Here is a 14,288-nt window from a genome sequence, read left to right on the forward strand (position 1 = left end):
TTCTTAAAGGACATTCTTTTATTCAGAGGCTGAGCCCTCTGGCTCAAGACTCTCCCGCTGTTGAAAACATCTTCTCCACATCTATCTCGCCCTTTCAATATTCAGTTCATTTTAATGAGATAGTGATCTTTTTTTGGAGAGATTATTGGGGATAGAATCTACTCACATTGCATGCAGTTCTAGTCACTGCATTACAGAAAGCATTCAGGAGGAAGTCAGGGGAACATGACCCAGTCCTCAACAAGGGCTCAGTAGTGGAGAGAGTCAAGAATTTCAAATTTCTGGGTGTCTGTCCTGGAGCCTCAATGTTGATGCATTCACAAAGAAGGCTTGCAAGCAGCTATACTTTGTGAGGTGACTGAGGAAATACGGTATGTCATCAAAGACTCTCGTAAACTTCTACAGATGTACTGTGGAGAGCATTATGGCTGACTGCATCACTGCCAGGCATGGACGTGCCATCTCTCAGGACAAGAATAAACTCCAGTGGATTGTTAACTTGGCCTGCGAAATCACAGGCCCCAGACTTCATTTTATCGAGGACATCTAAATGAGGCAGTGTCTTAAAAAAGCAGCCTCTATCCTTAAAGACCCCCACCACCCAGGACATGTCCTCTTCACTCTGCCACCATCAGAGAAAAGGTACAGGAGTCTAAAGACGAGCATTCAAGGGCACAAGGGCAGCTTCTTTCCTGCTGCCATCAGATTCCTCAATAATCAATAAAAAGACACTGTCTTACTTTTTGTGTATTATTATTTTAATTTTTTTAATAATAATGTTGTAAGATGGTTATTTTCACTGCAAAACACCAAATTTCATGACTTAAGACAATAAATTCTGAATCTGATGTGGAGAATTTTGAGAGGGAGTAGAAAAGGTTCATCAGGATGTTGACTGGATGAGCTATTATGAGAGGTTAGACAAATTTTAATTGGTTTCTCTGAAAAACAGAGGCTGAGGGGTGATCAGATTTGAAGGATTTCAGAAGGCGAACTAGAAAACCAAGTGAAGAAATGTGTAGATAATGAATGATTGGATGTAATCAGATTGATTTTAAACTCCAGGCAGCTGGTACAAATGCAATGAGTTGAATGGCTTCATTTGGTGCTACAAACACTGATGCTCGAAAATAAACTGGCAGACTATGAGGAAGATTATCCAGAAAGAATTAGCTTATCATGAATAACCAAACAATTAAAATTTCTATCAAAAATCTTAACATTCCACAAATCAAATTGGATGTCCTTTAATCTGCAACGCACCGTCTGATATCTTCTCGATGATCCAAATGGCTTGCAGTGCGATCTTTTTTGACTAAGGAAGTCTCATAGCCCAGATCCTACAGAAAAAATATTCAGAATTCCTGATATCCATTTGCTACTTTAAAATTCTTTGACAGAATTAATCCTCACATTTTGATTATTGGTACAATTAATTTTAATTCATTCATATTTTTAATGTGCTTTGTTTTCCATGCCAGCTTCATTAATCAGCTAAAATTAGTAGCTCTCTTTCCAAATGAACTGAGCATATTCTATATTTCATTGAGAAATGTGATCTTTCAAAATGAACAGTGCAATAGGAGATGTTGATGATATCTAATGGATCAGTGAGGAGTCCGATCACAGGCAAAACAACATCCTCCCATGGCCATTGCAGAAAGAAATTTTAAAAACCAGGAAAAGAGTTTAACATTCAACAGGTCAGACAGCATTTGTAGAAAGCAAAACAGAGTAGACATTTCAGGTTGAAAACGAGTCCATTTCTCTTTTACAGTTGCTGCTTCACCGAGGAGTTTCCATCATTTCCGATTCTTATCTCAGATTTCAAGCATCTGCAGGTTTGATTTTCTTTTTTTTTTTAAATTTTAAAGTTTGCTTATTCTCATTGATAGCTTCAAACAATTCCTTCCCCCTACCACCCTTGCAGGTTCCCAAACGGAATACGAGGTGCTGTTCCTCTAATTTGTGGGTGTTTTCAGTCTGGTAGTGCATGAGACCATGACATGTCAGGAAGGAAGACGTCATCAGCAAGGGAATGGGGCGAGGAATTGAAATGGGAGGCCACTTGGGTATCCCCACTATTGCAGTGGACAGAGCCAAGGTGCCAAACAAAGCAATCTCCCTGGCTGCATTCAGTCTCTCCGACGTAGAGGCCCCTGCAGATTCTCAAGTGAAGCATTTGTTTACTTGGAAAGACTGCTTGGAGCCTATAATGGTGATGAGGGAGGAGGTGTGGGTGCACATGGAGCATCTTCTGCGATCACAAAGTTAGCTGCCGAAGAGCAATTAGTGGGAAGGGAAGAGTGGATGAGGAAGTTGAGGAGGAAGCACTCCTTACTTAGGGAAGAGAGGGGAATACATATCTGGTGGTTGGAATACCCAATAGGTGGCAATAAACGGCAAAGGATGATATGATGGATGTGGATGCTGGTGGGATGGAAGGTGAGGACAAGGGGAGTCCTGTCCTTGTTGCGCATGGGGGAACAAGAATTGTATGTTCAAGTGTACCCATCTCTGACGGCAAAAGCAAAGAGAAGTACAATTAGGCATTTTCTAATCCATACCACAAAATACTCAAGCAACAACCATTAAAAAACTTCACTATAAAATGTTCAAATTGTCCACTTTTAACACAAGATATTGAAAAAATAATTCACCGTTATGCATTTAATGATGTCACGAGGTCCAATGCACCCAGGATCAAACTTGATATGTGCTTTATTTGTTGCCAGGGCTACTGCTGCATACAATATACCTTTGGTTTTCATGAGTGTTGATTCAATCTTGTGAACACATGAGGTACACGTCATTCCACGTATCTAGGTAGAAAACAATAAATTAAAAATGTGACTCCATTTCGAAGTGAAAATGGAAATGTTGCCTTCAGTGCTCATTTCCAGCCTAGTCAGCAACCATTGTGCTCTGCAATGAGGGCAGGTGCTGGAAAGAGAGCAGTATGACCTTTCTTCCTTTTGCAAACTCCACACTGTCATTCACCAGAAAAGTTAGGCAATTCACATGTATTCTCCAGAGCCAAGTCAACATTTTGCCAAAATGTTTAATTGCTCCAAACGAACTCTGAGAGTACTCTCGTTTACTTCTCTTTTTCTGACTTTAAAGGGCATCGGGCAATTCTAATAGCAAATCTTTGCCTTAGGCAGACTAAAGACAATTTTGTGTAATAATACCTTTCTATTTTCTTATGTGACAACAAACAGCATCTGATCTGAAACATCGTGTAAGAACTCCAATCTTTACCAATGTGAAGCATTTTCAAGATGCAACATAGCAAGGTAGGTAGCAGTGATGTATTTCGAAATCATTGAATTTTTCACATTTTTTCTTTACTTGCTAAAAAGAATTCAGCTATATCTGAACTGAATACTCACAATCAGTTCCAAATTACCATTCGATCCATCGCTGTCTTCCAACACAGAAGCACCAAACCCCAACTCCTTTATTAACTCAGCAATCCCTGGGGGTTTTATGATAGCCGGGTTGTACCTCACTTCAGCTTTCCCAGCCATAAGAGCGACCAACACAGAATATATACCTTGCCAGGAACAAGAGCGCAAATTGAGTGTTAGTCAAGATGTTATAATGGACTTGTAGTTTTGGTTTCAAGGTCATTTCAAAGTGGATGATCATAGACTGAACACAATCAGGGAAAGGGGATGACTCTGTGAATGGAGAGGGAAGCGGGTGAAGAGCTGGAAGAAAAAAGAGCAGGTACAAGGAGAGAGGAAGAATGGGGAGTAAGCTGGCAGAAACCGCAGAAATTTATATTAATGCCATCCCGTTGAAGAGTGCCCAGATGGAAAATTAGGTGTTGCTCCTCTAATTTATGGGTGGTCTTAGTTTGAAAGTACATGAGGCCATGGACAGACACATCAGCATGCGAGTAGGGAACAGTATTGAAATGGATGGCCACTGGAGATTCCTGTCACTGATGTGGACAGAATGAAGGTGCTCAGCGAAGTGATCTCCTCATCTGCATTCAATCTCTCTGGTGTAGAGAAGGCCACCACAGGAGCACTGGATGCAGTCGATGACTCTAGCAGATTGAGTTAAAAACAGAGGCCAATAGATGAAATACAAGAAACTTTAGTTGATTGATGCCAAATCATAAATGTTAACATCTCAGAATTAGCCATTTGACTCATACCAAATGAGAAAAATTATGTGGAGTAATGCCACATCCCAGCTCTTGGTCCACAAACTTGCATATTACAGAATACTAAGTGCTTGTTCCAAGTCCAATGTGGCAAGAGTATCATTATTTCAAGCAGCGAATTCTGGAACTCTAATCACTCAAGTCTGTTTGTTTTGAAATGGTTGGCCACTGGGAAGTCCACCTTCTCTAAGAACCGCTCCTTCTGTGGCGCCCTCATCCCTTCCCATTAATTATCCCTTGGAACCTTTCCCTGCTGATATGTCTGTCCATGGCCTCATGTACTTTCAAACTAAGACCACCCACAAATTAGAGGAGCAACACCTAATTTTTCATCTGGGCACTCTTCCACGGGATGGCATTAATATCAATTTCTGCGGTTTCTGCCAGCTTACTCCCCATTCTTCCTCTCTCCTTGTACCTGCTCTTTTTTCTTCCAGCTCTTCACCCGCTTCCCTCTCCATTCACAGAGTCATCCCCTTTCCCTGTTTTCTGCTGTGCCCGCCCTCCCTTCTCCACCTATTACTTCCTGCCTGTGGGACTGTTCTCCTCCCCCTGCCCCTTCCCCCACCATTTTGTTCGGGTGCCTGCCTACATTAATGTTTCAAGCTAGGATCTCCGAGATAGTGGTCATTCCATTACCTTTTGGATGCTTTTTTTTTATAAATTTTCTCTCCTACCCACTCTCCTCCAAAAGTATGGTGGAAGCATAGAAACAAAAGTAATTTTCCCAAAGGGAACTAGACAAATAACAATTTAAAAAAAACAAAGCTGTTTGGTAAAAGCTGATAATTTGATAAAAATTTTTCTCAGAGGAAATAGGATGGGTTGAATGGCCTCTTTATGCTGGATCACTGTGTATCAAATATTTTAATCATCGGAAGAATTGTACCAAAGGCCATATCATTATCGGTATCCTATGTTTATCGTATCACAGTTAGATGTACAAATAAATATCACTGCGCAAAGCTGCTGTAGTTATAAAAATGCTGTTACATTAAGGCTAGAAAACAGAACAATGAGTTAGAGAAGTTTGAGAACAATTTTTCTTACCATCTTCCTGTTTTAAGTTCCTCTCAATGTTAGCCACACAAGAAGCACAGGTCATGCCGGAAACCTGAATATAACATTTTTCTGGAGCCTCTCTGATCTGTGAAGCGATGCCCAATTCCTCTGACAGCACCTCTCCTTTAACTTTGGTTTCATAAATACTACTTCTCATTTTTTTGTCTTTGATGGATACTTTGGGTAAAATTTCTGTTGTTGTCATTGCAGATTCTGTATTAGCTACAATTATACAATTTTCATTCCGTTATCAGTTATGGTAATTGCATTTAAATAAAAACTGTGTACAAATTCATTAAGACCAACAACTCAGCAAGTTGGCAGAAACTTGTTGACCCAGCTTAAGCACTATACTCCAACAGTGTTCAAACCTTGTCTCAGAAGAGCCTCTATACAGACAATTATAACAATCACCCATGATTTTAACTAAGGGTGCAACTTAACCCACTAAATTTGTCCATAACTGCACCAGACAACTTACAAAAAGGTGGCAGCTATTTATTCCAATTTTTAAAAAAAAAAATAGAAGTAACAGAACAACGGGTTAAAAAAAATTTAGTAAATAAAATAATTGAAATAATTGTTCACCAACATATAGAATAGAAAAAAACTATCTTAAAGTCGAAACAGAAGAATTATGAATTGGGAGAGAAAACACAAAGTTTTGTCATGGCAATCAAAGGCAGAGGAGATATCAAGGATGATAAATGCAATTCAAAAAAAGCCTGACAAATTAACATAAGGAAATCAATGATACTTTTAAACAATACTAAACAAAGCAGTATGAATCAGACTTGAAAGAGATAAATTTCTCTTGGCGATTGAAATTGGAAGATAGAGATCAGATGGAATTAGATGCTCTCTTCACTAGAGAAGAGATCGAAAAAGCCTTGTGTAAATTCATAACTAGGATGTATTCTGCTCTCCTAGGTGAAAGTGTTAAGACAGGCCTACAAAGGTTGATGGAGAGGTGGGAGTTGGATCTAGGTGTTACAATACCAAAGAAATGCTGGTCTGACTGGTACTTGGACAGTATGACATCAACAATTAATGCGAGATATGGATTGGTTCAATAGAATTTTCTACATCAATTATATCTTACACCACAAAAACTACATAAATCAAAATCTGAAATATACTTTAGATGTGGCATAAAAATTGGAACCTTTATATGTACCACATGTTTGTGTGTGAACACAAGTCCATTCTGGCAATGGTATCACTGAAACACTAACAAAAATAACAGGACTGACTTTCACATATGACCTTCTGGGCAACCTTATAGACGTAAGTAACAAATTGATTAAATTTCAAATCTATTTTGTTAAGGTAGCCCTGGCTGTGACCAAGAAGTGTATAGCAATCACCTGGAAGTCCAACTCTACCCTAATTATTGTTCGATGGGGCCAGGGAGATGCATAGTTGTACACCCATGGAGAAAATCATTAACAACTTAAAAAATAAATATGACTTTCATTAAGATGTGGCAACTTTACTTAGATTATGTTGGGGTCCAATTGTAAACCTGACCCTTCAAGGTATGTAAAGATGTGATATCCAAGAAAAAGAGAATTATGAAAGAAATGAGAGCTCTATAAGTATGAAAAGTTATATTCTTATATTGGTGGGTGGGGAGAGAGAAAAAGGGGGGAAATTTTTATTTTTATTTTGTTTGTAAACATTTTATATATATATATATATTTATATATATATACACATATATATATATTTATTTATATATATATATATATATATATATATATTTGAAATGTATAAAAGTTTAAAGATTGTATGAATATTTTTATGGAAAAAAATATTTTTTTTTAAATTAAGAGACAACAGAAGAATTATGCATTCTCCTTCTCTTCTTTTCAGATAGGACTTGTCCTGTAATACAGCTCCCAGCATTCTGTGGCCTTAATACTTGAGCCTTGACACTGAACATTTGCAATGAAGTGTTTGCAGGAAGGGGCCATAACTCACACCCAATTTCAGTGAGAGCTGATGCATGGGCTTCAGAAACAAGAAAAAGAATTGATTTTCCCTTCCCTAATCTAAGAACAGTGATTACTTTGAGTATTAACTCACCATTTGGCCAAGATAGTCAAATTTAAAAGGCTCCACAGTTCATGATCAAAACTTGCAATACTTCCATTTACCAGCCATCCTTTTATTTTAACTCACATTTGTGGTCAGCTTTTTGCATGGATATTATAATAATTTTCCTTCATGATTTTGCACTATTTTTAATCCAGACTCGGACACAATTTAAGAGAGTTATGCCAGCATCTTAGTGTTATTCAATACATTTTGTCTCTTGACTGTACTACACAAGTACAGTGGAAAAAAAATGGTGAGGTAACTGGACTAATACCCAGAGGTCTCACTTTTGATTTGGAGACATGATTCAAATCTTGCCATGACAGACAGGGGGCTAAAATTCAAGCAAATAAAAAAATAAAATTGAAATACAAACCAAGTATCAAAAATGTAACCATGAAACTACTGGATAACGTAAAAAATGTTAACTGGTTCACTCCTCTCCTTCCTTGAGTGGATCTGCCATTCTTGTTTGTCCACAAGCAACCCCAAACCCCTTGAATTTAATTGATTCTGAAAATAATTTTAAATGGCCTCATCCCCAAAGGCCACTGACCTTAAACAAATGAACTGAAAAGATGAGTCCAAGCACAAAAAAAATGGATATGACTTCTTCACTGGATGTGGTAACACTTCTCTTGACTGACAACCAAAATGGTCAGGATCTAGAACAGCCATTCTCAACCTTATTTTCAGCTAGGAAGACTGCCTCCCCCCTCCCCCCCCTCCCCCCCTCCCCCCATCTCAGAGGATTCTGCACAAAGTTTATGTGCCTTTTCCTTGGTGAAGCAGTCAAGTTCTCTCCTACAGACAACATAAAAAACTATTTATGTTACACGAGGTGAAAAGAAAGAAAGCTTTTATTTAAATATGCTATGTCCCTTGGGGGTGTGGGGGGGGGGGGGGGGGGGGTGCCACAGGGCCCCCACTGAGAATGGCTGATTGAGAACCACACCAATGCACCTTGCTTCTTGAGATTACAAGGCTCTAAAAGGAAGAGGAGAAAAAGATGTGACAGATTTTTGAGGGGGAAAAAAAAAATCAAATTAACAGAACACTTAATTCGATTAAAAAGAATTACCAGGAAGAATTGCATCAAATCCCATATCATTTATCATGTCCCTCAGCTCCTCTGGGTTAGTAAATAGAGGATCATATTCCACAGTTCCATTCTGCTGTGCCAGAGAAACATGAACTGATATCACTCCACTTTTATTTGAAAGGTTTACTTCTATAGTCTTCACACAGGAATTACAAGTCATTCCCTCTATATTAATTACTGCCACGTTGTTCAGATGATGCTTTCTTGATTCAAAGGGTGGCTGAAGTGAAGGTACTAAAGGATGCTGTGCAACACTCATGGCAGTTGTGGCAGATTGACATTCTTCAGGGAGCAAAACTTTGAAATTTCCAGGTGGCAAGGCCTCAACAGATTGTCGCAGGGCATTTGGAGTTATCATGGTTGGGTTGTACTGTATAATAGCATTCCTATTTTCCAAAGAAACTTTGATTTTGTGCACAGCAAGAAGTTTTGATAAGTTACTTTCAATATTCGTTACACAGGAACTACAGTGCATGCCATCTATTCTGAGGATCAAATTTGTAAGATTGTTAGTCACTTCTTGTACATCACTTTTTGTTGGTTGAGTTGCAGTTACTAGACGCTCAATATCAACATCCAGCTTCAGAGGTTTGGCCTTGGTCTTGATGGTGGCAAAGAAGCCAGCACTTTCAATTTGATTCCTGAGGTCTTCTGGTGTGATTAGATGGGCTTGGTACATGATTGTTGCTTCCTGGCTACTCAAAGAAACTGGATTTCAAAGGAAAAATATTTTAATTAGGCATAACAAAATAGATTAAAATAGCTCAATACAATAATTTAAACCTACAAAACATCTTGAAAAACTTTATTGTTTCAGTTAGTGTTAAAATAAATGCAGCCCTCCCAATGGTTTAATGGGTTTAAAAACTAATATGCGTACATCTAACTCAAGATGTATCCCCTGTGTTAAATGTTTCTCCAAATTGACCACTGTTTTAAACTCATCATTTCACTTTCCTATGATAATGTAATAGGATTAGCTTCTGGTGTCCTGATATATCCATAAATAAACAAAAGTGACTTTTCGTGTTGAAGGAATGTAATGGACTTTGGTTCTTCAGAATCAGAAACCATGGTCATGAACATGTCACAAAAGTTGTTGCTTTGCAGCAGCATCAGATTTCTATAAAACCGCCTTATAAAATAAATAAAAGTAAAGCAAGAAGAATGAGGACAATGAGGACTAATTCTTTAATGCAGAACTGAAGACCTACTGCATTGTTAGAGAAGACTCTCAGTTGAACCACAGAACATCATAGCACAAATTTAGGCCCCTTTGGCCCTTCTAGTCTATGCCGAACCATTTTTTTGTTGTCTACTCCCACTGACCTGCATTCAGTCCATAGCCCTCCATATCTCTCCCATCCATGGATTTGTCCAAATTCTTTTTGAGCTAAAATTGAGCCACATTCACTACTTCAGCTGGCAGCTCGTTTCAAACTCCCACTACTCTGTGTGGAAAAAATTCTCCCCTAATGATCCTCCTAAACTTTTCCCCTTTCACTCTTAACCCATGTTCTCACCTACCTTCATTTACTCTGTCTATCCCCCCCTCATAATTTTAAATCATCACAGTGAACTTTAAAATACCTCTATCAAATCTCCCCTCGTTCTTCTATACTCCAGGGAATAAAGTCCTAACCTGCTTAACCATTCCCTGTAATTCAGTTGCTGAAGTCCCGGCAAGATCGGAGTAAATCTTCTCTGCACTCTTTATCTTATTGACATCTTTCCTGTAGTTAGGTGACCAAAACTGCACAAAATACTCCAACTTTGGCCTCAGCAATGTCTTATGCAACTTTACCATAACATCCCTGCTCCTGACCTCAATACTTTGATTTATGAAGGCAAATATGCCAAAAGCTCTCTTTACAACCCTATCCACCGGTGAGGCCACTTTCAGAGAATTATGAATCTGTATTCCCAGGTCCTCTGTTCTACCACACTCCTCAGTGCCCTACCATGCACATCCTTTCTGGGTTTGTCCTTCCAAAATGTAACACCTCACACTTGTCTGCATTAAATTCCATCTGCCATTCACTAGCCAATTTTTCCAGCAGGAAACTTCCCTCTGCAAGTTTTGAAGCTTTCAACAAGTGTTAAACTTGCTCTCTTGAGTTAGATATAAAACAATGCCAGATACCACTTTCAGCTGCTTGGAACTGCAACTTATTTTACAAGATCCAAAACAGATTGTCATGTTCAGTTTGAGGGATCATTCAGCAGAAATATTGGCTATCACTTTATAACTGTAACTACACATCATCTGACTTCATTGCCTGTAAAGTAGGTTGGGTTATCCTGACATAATTGAGGGCACAACACCAGCTGTTGACTCAAAAATATGATAATGGCATAAAATCAATTACCTTTAATACGCCGAACACCCTGCAGCTTCCCAATCTTGCCTTCAATGGTACTGCTGCAGGAATGGCAGGTCATTCCTTCAATCTTCATCTTCACCACCATTTCATTGCTTTGATTTAACTGAATTTCCACAGGTATTGACTTATTTTCATCTTGAAAACTGTTTGCAGCCATGTCAACAATATCCTCATTCAGACTAGTCATGGTGGAAACAGAAGGCAAAGCTCCACCATTTTGATCAAGTAGATTTTTGCTCTCCGTCTCATTTATGGTGGGCAGTTGGTTTCCAATCTGCTGGCCAGTCTGTGGAGTAAGGCTGAGATCACTGAGAAGAACCGACTTAGGTGTAGCAGGCACTGGATTTGTGTCAGTTACAGCAGCTTCAAATCCCATGTCATCAATTGCTTCCTGTAGCGACTTGGGCGTTTGGAATTCTGGATTGTACACAACAGCAGCATTATGGTCTTCAAGTGACACCTGTTCAAATGATAAATTGAAGATTTAAAAGCTAAGAATCAGAAAGATGCCAGAGGGAAAAGCAAAGTGTCATTAAACCTCAAAAGAAAAAAAAAACTGAAAGACACGTTCCCCACAGGGAACAGATGGCAATGCTGCCTTGCAAGTCAGTTTATCGTCTATATCCACACGTCGAAAGTCAGAGAAGAGCAGATGATCGATGCCAGATCTTCCAATGGATCCAACAGAATGGTGACATGCTGGGCTTTGGGAACACATGTACTGTGCAGCTGGCCCCTCAACTTTCGTCCCACATTTTTATTTCTGAAATTTGAACGTGGTCAATGGCATCAAGTAAAAACTTGGCAAAAGGAACAGTTTATTAGGTAAACACAATCTGCTAAACAAACTCGGCGTGTCAGCAGGAGGAGTGGGAGAAAATGCACTAGCAGAATGCATTCCCAGTTTTGATGAAGGGCTCCAGCCTGAAATGGCAATTATTCTTTTCCTCCCACCAGCACTGCTTGACGGACTGAGTTCCTCCAGCACCGTGACTCACTTCAGATTCCAGTACCTGCAACCTCCAAATAGTTTGTCCCATTTATTTTTTTTATTGACTTTCAGAACTTAAGTTGTTTATCCTTCATTTATTCCTCCCTTCCCCCCCCCCCACCCCCCAATATATTTAATTTATTTAAGCCCGCTTATATAGTTTTAAACATCTCATTATCAGGGACATCAGGAAAAAAAATTCAAAGGCCTTTAACTGTCATGAGCTGTCAAGGTGTCCCAGGACATGGCTGTAGAATGTTACCCGACGCAGTCACAATTCCATTTCAAATGAGGAGGATCACCTTGGGTGGTCCTGAATGTCCAGATCAGGTTGGCAGAGAGGCACAGCACTCCAGGCATCAAGTTCAGGCAATGCGCCAGATCCCCACTGTACTGTCACTCAGATAGATGTACTTGTGTATTGGCTACTGCTGTCGGAGTGTCTGCCTAGCTGGTATAACAGATGGTGCTTAGGGTCCCACTGGCCAAACTAACGTAGCATTGAGTCTGTTAATAAAAGCCAAGTATTATTCCATTCACTTGTCTGAGCTCTTATTGATGGCATATCACGTACAACCCAGCCCAAAACAAACATATAGTGCCCTTCATAATGTTTAGGACAGGCACTTTTTTTTTCCTTTAATGGCCCCTGTGCTCTACAGTTTAAACTTGTAATCAAACAATTCACAGGCAATTCAAGTACATATTCCAGATTTTATTCAAGGTTACTTGTGTACATTTTGGTTTCATCATGTAGAAATGACAGCACTTTTTATACATAGTCTCCTCATTTCAGGGTATCATAATGTTTGGGACATTTGGGTTCACAGGTGTTTTGTGAATACTCGGGAATGTTTAATTGCTTCATTGGTGCTGGTATAAGAGAGCTAGGCTTACTTCTAAGCTTTTGATCACCTTTGGAGTCTATAGTTGCCATTTTTCAAGAAGAGGACCAGAGATGTACCAATTAAAATCAAGAGAGCCAATATGAGGCTGAAAAGCAATAAAACAATAAGAGACTTCACCCAAACCTTAGGATTACTGAAATCAACAGTTTGGAACATCATCAAGAAGCAAGAGCGTACTGGTGAGTTTCATAATCACAATGGGACTGGTTTTCCAAGGAAGATCTTCACCAATGACAGAAGAATTCCCATCATAATGAAGTAAAAGTCCATCAAATTAGAAACTCTTCAGGAGGCAGATGTGGGTATGTCACAGATATATCAATGACCATTGTCCACAGAAGACTTCATGAGCAAAAATACAGAGGCTACACTGCAAATTGCAAACCATGGCAAAGGTGGTATGCTTTGGATCTTGAGGAGTTCCTTTAGACCTCCACACTTTGCTCTTGCCATCACTTTGATACAGGTTAATCTTGGTCTCATCAGTCCACAAGACCTTTTTCCAGAATTCTGCAGGTTCTTTAAAATATATCTTGGCAAACTGTAATTTGGACATGCTTTCTTTAGCTAACTTGCCGTGTAGCCTCTGTATTTTTGAGCTCACCGGTGCATGCTTTCTTCTTAGTAATGTTCCAAATGGTTGATTTTGGTAATCTTATGGTTTGTGGAATATCTCTTACTGTTTTATTCTAGTTTTACAGCCTCATAATGGCTTCTTTGACTTTAATTGGCACATCTCTGGTCCTCATGTTGCAAAATGGCAACTACACACTCCAAATGTGATCAAAAGCTTAGAAGCAAGCCTAGCTCTCTTACACTTGCAGCAGTGAAGCAGATTTCTGGGGGAATAAACTTTTAACATTTCAAACTTCTTTTGCATATTTTTTAATAAATTAATTTCATTCTTTGAAAAACCTTTAAGAATGAGAAAATCCTGGTTGTCCAACAACAATCGCACAATAATCCAGTAAATTGTTTTCCAAAGCCATCTCTGACATAATTTTGTTGGAAGAATGCCAGAGAAAATTGTACCCCCCGCCCCCCCCCCCCCCCCCCCCAGTTCTGATTGAAAATTTTGAAATAAGCCAGGGAGGTACAGGTTCCAATATGTATCCAAATCTATTAGAAATTAGTAATTGTTATTATTGGGATCAGCAATTTAGAGATTAAATGGATCAATTTTCCACTGTATCAGAGAAGTTCAGGTACCTCCCAGATCCAAAAGATTTTTAAAAATATAAAACCTTGACACAGCATTTTCAAGTGCAAATGCACAAGAGTACAGCAACAAAAACCATCATGCCCTCAGGTAAGATTTGCCAAGATCAACAAGCTTGCTAGGGGCTCAGGAAGATAACAGCGAAGGACAAAAATCATGACTCTTTGCCTGTTTCTCCATGAATAGGATCATTGCTAATCTAATTTTGGCTTCAGCCCCATTTTTCTGCTGGCCCCAATAACCTTGCATTTCTTAAAATGTCAGGAAATACTTACCTCAGCTTTGAACAGAATTAATAACTCAAAATTTATGGCCTAAGTATTAAAAATCTTGGCAAATACCAAG

At 39.0% G+C, this 14,288-nt stretch overlaps 1 protein-coding gene across 4 annotated transcripts in view; it reads right to left on the minus strand.

Annotated features, from left to right (window-relative positions):
* LOC138740348 (copper-transporting ATPase 1-like) overlaps nucleotides 1-14,288 on the minus strand; it is a 60,394-nt gene that overhangs the window by 34,487 nt on the left and 11,619 nt on the right. For all 4 annotated transcript variants that reach the window (XM_069892874.1, XM_069892875.1, XM_069892876.1 and 1 more), the window contains exons 3-8: nucleotides 10,811-11,285; nucleotides 8,421-9,149; nucleotides 5,228-5,461; nucleotides 3,393-3,556; nucleotides 2,661-2,822; nucleotides 1,264-1,340 (exon numbers count right to left, since the gene is read on the minus strand). In XM_069892874.1, the coding sequence (XP_069748975.1) occupies nucleotides 1,264-1,340; nucleotides 2,661-2,822; nucleotides 3,393-3,556; nucleotides 5,228-5,461; nucleotides 8,421-9,149; nucleotides 10,811-11,285 (1,841 nt within the window). The remainder of the gene's footprint in view (nucleotides 1-1,263; nucleotides 1,341-2,660; nucleotides 2,823-3,392; nucleotides 3,557-5,227; nucleotides 5,462-8,420; nucleotides 9,150-10,810; nucleotides 11,286-14,288) is intronic.

The sequence above is a fragment of the Narcine bancroftii genome, chromosome 8, assembly GCF_036971445.1.
Source record: "Narcine bancroftii isolate sNarBan1 chromosome 8, sNarBan1.hap1, whole genome shotgun sequence".
NCBI lineage: Eukaryota > Metazoa > Chordata > Chondrichthyes > Torpediniformes > Narcinidae > Narcine > Narcine bancroftii.